Source organism: Hyla sarda, unplaced genomic scaffold, assembly GCF_029499605.1.
Source record: "Hyla sarda isolate aHylSar1 unplaced genomic scaffold, aHylSar1.hap1 scaffold_435, whole genome shotgun sequence".
NCBI classification, from domain to species: domain Eukaryota; kingdom Metazoa; phylum Chordata; class Amphibia; order Anura; family Hylidae; genus Hyla; species Hyla sarda.
In genome coordinates, this window is record NW_026610449.1 from 91,750 (window position 1) to 97,644 (window position 5,895).

Sequence of the window (5,895 nt, forward strand, 5' to 3'; positions counted from 1 at the left end):
TGGGCAAGATTTTATACACCACATGGGGAAATATGTGGGCCTTTTCTCCTCCATTACCAAGGCCCAAAGTTCTCTTAAAAAAGTTTTTTCCCAACGGGTTTTCAATAGGGCCGGGAAAGGAAGGAGCCGCTTCCCCGGCCGTTCTCACCCATCCAGGACTATGTCCAGAGGCTCCTATCAATTCAACCAATATAACCAACCGTATACAAACACACCATCCATCCCTACCCCCTTCTTCCCCTATCGTGCAAGACCATGGCGTGCTAGAGGACAGCGTGGAGTACCCCGTGCGAAGACATCTTCAGGTAAGCCGTCCTGTTTCTTTCCCAGACATTCCATTAGGCGGAAGAATCATCCATTTTTTAAAAAATTGGACTATGATTACTTCCGACTCATGGATCCTAAATACTGTCTCGGGTTTTCTAATAGAATTTGTGTATCCACCTGTACAAATTGCACTTCCACATCCCATCACGTTTTCAACCTCAGATCAAATTCTGATCGATTCAGAGGTAAAAGATCTTATTGTAAAAAAGGCTATCATGTCTGTTCCGGTACATGCTCCGGGTTTCCTCAGCAATTTATTTCTTGTAAAAAAGAAAGACGGAGGTCACAGACCTGTAATCAATCTGAGACTACTCAACAATTTTGTTGTGTACAGACATTTCAAAATGGAAGGCATTCATCTCTTAAGAGACATGCTGTTAAAAGACGATTGGTTAATCAAGATAGACCTGAAAGACGCTTACTTAACAGTTCCAATTCACCCTTCCTCTCAAGTCTTTCTTCAATTTCTTTGGAACCATCAGAAGTGGCAATTCACTTGCCTTCCGTTCGGCCTATCCTCGGCCCCATGGTGTTTCACCAAACTTCTGAAACCTATTGTCGCTCTGCTCAGGAGTCGAGGTGTCCGTCTCATCATCTATCTAGACGACATTCTCCTCATGGCGCAATCCAAATCCCTTCTTCTTTCTCACAGGGATTGGACTCTGTCTCTCCTCACCAACCTGGGTTTTCTTATCAACCATACGAAATCCATTCTTCAACCTTCTCAAGAAATAGAATTCCTGGGATTTCTGGTCGACACTCAGTCAACCACGTTGAGTCTTCCTCCCAAGAGATTGAAGACTATAAGGAAAGAAATTCGTCAACTTCTTCAGAAGGACCTGATTTCTTTGAGAGCTATTGCTCGGATAGTAGGTCTTCTTTCAGCTTCAATTCAGGCGGTTTTTCCGGCTCCTCTGCATTATCGAGCCCTTCAACGCCTAAAAATTCAGCACCTGAGAGAAGGCCTAGGATATTCAGACGAGATTCGTCTATCCCCGGATGCCAGAGAAGAACTCCTTTGGTGGCTCTCTCACATCCAGATATGGAATGGGAAAACAATATTCAACCCCAATCCAGACATCATTATAGAATCAGATGCGAGTCTGTCAGGATGGGGAGCTCGATGCGACTCCCTCTCTACTGGAGGGAAATGGTCTCCTTCCGAAGCCACTCTACACATCAACTGCTTAGAACTTTTAGCTGGGTCCTTCGCTCTAAAGAGCTTTGCGAAGAATTTATCTCATTGCTGTGTTTTACTTCGCATGGACAATATATCAGCGGTCCAATATATAAATCGGTTAGGTGGTACAACTTCCAAAGCCCTTGCCGATATTGCCAAAGATTTCTGGCATTTTTGTCTCGACAGACACATTACTTTGAAGGCGGAATACCTTCCGGGAATCTCCAATTCCATCGCAGACTGGAACTCCCGATACCTTACGGACTTCAGCGATTGGAAACTTCATCCAGAAGTTTTCAAACATGTCAACCTACTATGGGGCCCTCTCTTCCTCGACATGTTCGCTTCACGTCTGAATTACCAAATACCACAATTTTTCAGTTGGAAACCAGATCCAGAGGCTCTGGGGGTAGATGCTTTCCTCCAATTTTGGCCTCCACAAATACTCTATGCCTTTCCTCCTTTCAATCTTATTCCTCGAGTTCTTCTTCAAACTTCGCTACGGAAGTCAACTATGGTCCTCATCACACCTTGGTGGCCCACTCAATCATGGTTCCCTCAACTTCTACGTCTCTTAATAGATTACCCCCGGATTCTTCCGTCCTTTCCAGATCTTCTCCAAGATCCTCTTGGCAATTCCCACCCTCTGATCTTGTCAGATCAACTCATCCTTATTGCTTGGCTAATATCGGGAATTCCGGAACGACCTCTTCATTTTCTTTCACAACTAGGGAACTCCTATCAGACGCTTGGGCTCCAGGTACCAGATCTGCTTACAGATCAGCCTGGAAAGTTTGGGTTCGTTGGTGCTCTCAACGGGATCTGGATCCCTTACAAGCATCTGTATCTGACATCTTAAATTTTCTTTCTGCTTCCTTTGATTCGGGAAAGGCGTATAGAACGATTAATCTTTATCGTTCAGCTATTTCTGCCACACATCCTCTCATTGACTTCATCCCAGCAGGTAAACACCCTCTTGTGTGTAGACTTTTGAAGGGCATACGTTTCCGTCGCCCTCCTTTACCCAAATACAATTCCACCTGGGATGTCAATCTCATACTTGATCTATTTGTATCCTGGGAAGATAATGATTCCCTATCCTTAAAATTTCTCTCCTTCAAACTCACTGTTCTTCTTTGTCTTATATCTATCAAACGCATTTCCGATGTTAGGGCTTTAGATATATCTAGGATGCAATATTCACCCGAAGGTGTAATATTCACTGTTTATCGTCGCACCAAGACTAATCTTCATTCGGTCTTCTATCCTGCATTTCCTCATCAACACAAACTCTGTGTGGTCCGTTGTCTACGTTCTTATGAATTAAGGACTCAATCCTTAAGATCTTCTTCATCTTCTCAGCTTCTTATTTCCTTTTGCAGACCCCACAGACCTGTCTCCTCCACTACTTTAGCCCGCTGGGTTAAATTAACTATGGGAATGGCCGACATTGATATATCTACTTTTGGCGCTCATTCTACCAGAGGAGCCGTATCCACTAAGTTATTTCAATCGGGTGCTACTCTCTCGGATATTCTTAAAGCGGCTAATTGGTCATCTGACTCTACGTTTAAAACTTTCTATTTTAAACCCCAATCTCATGTCTCTATGACACTTCTGTAATGCATGTTTTATATCTCCATGGTAATGCATTTGATGTTAACTTATACCATATGTTACGCTTAGCTTTAAACTAGCATAATAGGAGCGTTTTGTCTTTTTATAAAATTGGAGATTTTCCTATCCTTGGTGAAGGAAAATATAGATTTTATTAAAGACAAAACGCGAGTATTATCCCACCCTAAGATCCCATCCCTGTAATTATTATTTTTCTTGCTTATATTTTCAGCCTCCTGATAAAGCTTCACGCCTGGTGGTCTCTACGATGTTCCAGAAGATCTTCCTCTGTTAAGAAGTTAATCCTGAGTTTTCCGGTCTACTATTTCCTCAAGTTGTGAACTGTTTTACCTTCGCTGCAAAGAAGAAGGAAGTGTTCCTGATAACTGCCAATGTTATATCCAGCACTATATTCTGATTGGCTGGTATTAAATGCCAGCATGTTTGGCTACATCATTTATTATATTTAAAGTTTTTTCTTCTGTAATCATTTTAATATTCTTTTGCTGCTGATCAGTAAATGAAGTTTTAAAAGCATAATACTCGCGTTTTGTCTTTAATAAAATCTATATTTTCCTTCACCAAGGATAGGAAAATCTCCAATTTTAACATAAAATATATGGTACTATAAAAATGTATATATATTATTTGCGGCAGGAAATTGAGAAGTAAACCGCAATTTTGCAACTTTTGATAGTTTTTATTTTTACACAGTGAAGTGTATGATAACACCGACATGTTCTTTTTATACTGTGGGTCAATGTTTGGGTACACGCTTTACTCTTTTTGTACTGTTTAAAAAAAAAATCAAACTTTTTGAACATTGTAAGTACGTTTTAAATTGTACGAGGGCTAATTTTTTTCCGTATACATCCCTGCATACGGAAAAAGTCATAGAGGTCAGAAGAGGACAATTTTAAAGGTACTAATTTTGGTGCAAAAAGTTATAACTTTTAATGTTAAACAAAATCAAACCTTAATGAGCTGGATATCAATTTAATTGTATGGATCTAAAGAACAAGGTGTCATTTTTACCGAAAAGTGCACTGTGTAGAATCGGAAGTCCCTAAAAAAAAATTCAAAATGGTGTTTGTTTTTTTTTCAATTTTGCCCCACTAATATTTTTTTTCTCGTTTTGCTGTAGATTTTGTGGTGAAATGATTGATGTCATTACAAAGTACAATATGTGGCGCAAAAAAACAGCCCTTATAGGAGTCTGTGTTATGATTTTAAGAAGGTGAGGAGGAAAAAACTTAAGCACAAAAATGAAAACCTGTTGTCCTGAATTTTTCATGTTCACTGCACCTGCACTCACATTTAACCCCTGGACATGTTTTATTCATATGGTTATGCTTGTATTGGCACTTAATCTGTGATTTGTTGTTTTTATCGGTACCACATTTGCGTACATGTGATTTTTGATGACTTTTTTTTATTTTATTTTTTTCTGGGATGTGATCACAATTCAGCATTGGACTTTTTTTATTTTTACGTTTTATGCCGTTCACCATATGGAATCATTAACACTATATTTTAATAATTCTGACTTTTCTGGACATTGTTATGCCAAATATGTTGACAAATTTTTTTTTTTTTTTACAAATTTTTATTTGTAAAATGGGAAGAGGGGGAATTAATTTTTTTATTGGAGGAGATACTTATTCCCATTATTAAATTATAACTGTTAATAGCTATCTTTTGATTTTTAATACTGATCAGTAATATCGACAATCTACTTCTCTGGTCTCAAGATCTCTGGAGATGGCGCACTACAATGCTCAGAAGAGGAGGAGCGCCATTGAGCTTTTGGAGAGAGAATTTGTTTGGAATGGGAGTCAGGGACCATGTGCGTTTACAAAGGCCCCCGTGGTGCCAGAACAGTGGACCCCCCACATGTGAACCGATTTTGGAAACTACACCCCTCACAGAATTTAATAAGGGGTGCAGTGAACATTTACACCCCACTGGCGTTTGACAGGTCTTTGGAACAGTGGGCTGTGCAAATGAAAAAATGCATTTTTCATTTTCAAGGACCACTGTTCCAAAATTCTGTCAGACACCTGTGGGGTGTAAATGCTCACTGTACCCCCTTATTACATTACATGAGGGGTGTAGTGTCCAAAATGGGATTACATGTGGGGGGGGGGGGGGGTCCATTGTTCTGGTACTATGGGGGCTTTGTAAACACACGTGGCCTTCAATTCCGGACAAAATTTATCTTCAAAAGCCCTATGGCACTCCTTCTCTTCTCAGCATTGTAGTGCACCCGCAGAGCACTTCACATCCACATATGGGGTATGTTCTTAATCTGAAGAACAAATTTTGGGGGGCTTTTTTTCCTATTTTCCCTTATGAAAATGAAAAATTTAGGGTAATGCCAGCATTTTAGTGATTTATTTTTTTTTTTTCATTTTCCCATCCAACTTTAATGAAAATTATTTAGTGTTAAGGCTCACTATACCCCTTATGTTCTGTGCGGGTTGTAGTTTCCAAAATGGGGTCACATGTGGGTATTTATTTTTTTGCGTTTATGTCAAAACCACTGTAAAATCAGCCACCCCTGTGCAAATCACCAATTTAGGCCTCAAATGGTCATGGTGGGCTCTCACTCCTGAGCCTTGTTGTGCGTCTGAGAGCATTTTACACCCACATATGTTGTATTTACGTGCTTTTCCTTTTACCGCTTGTGAAAATAAAAAGTATGGGGAAACATTAGCATGTTAGTGTAAAAATTTTAATTTTTTTACACTAACAGGCTGGTGTAGCCCCCA

General features: G+C 39.9%; 1 protein-coding gene across 1 annotated transcript; it reads left to right on the top strand.

The window, feature by feature from the left end:
- The first annotated feature begins 1,813 nt into the window (after nt 1-1,813).
- On the top strand, nt 1,814-3,671 carry LOC130334535 (uncharacterized). Its single transcript, XM_056553887.1, has 2 exons — nt 1,814-3,151; nt 3,357-3,671. The coding sequence occupies exon 1, from the start codon at nt 1,823-1,825 to the stop codon at nt 3,128-3,130; it is 1,308 nt and encodes a 435-aa protein (XP_056409862.1). The 5' UTR covers nt 1,814-1,822; the 3' UTR covers nt 3,131-3,151; nt 3,357-3,671.
- Nucleotides 3,672-5,895: the final 2,224 nt, after the last annotated feature.

Excerpts from the sequence above, each read along its gene's own strand:
- LOC130334535 (XM_056553887.1), top strand. The coding sequence starts at position 1,823 with ATGGGGCCCTCTCTTCCTCGACATGTTCGCTTCACGTCTGAATTACCA.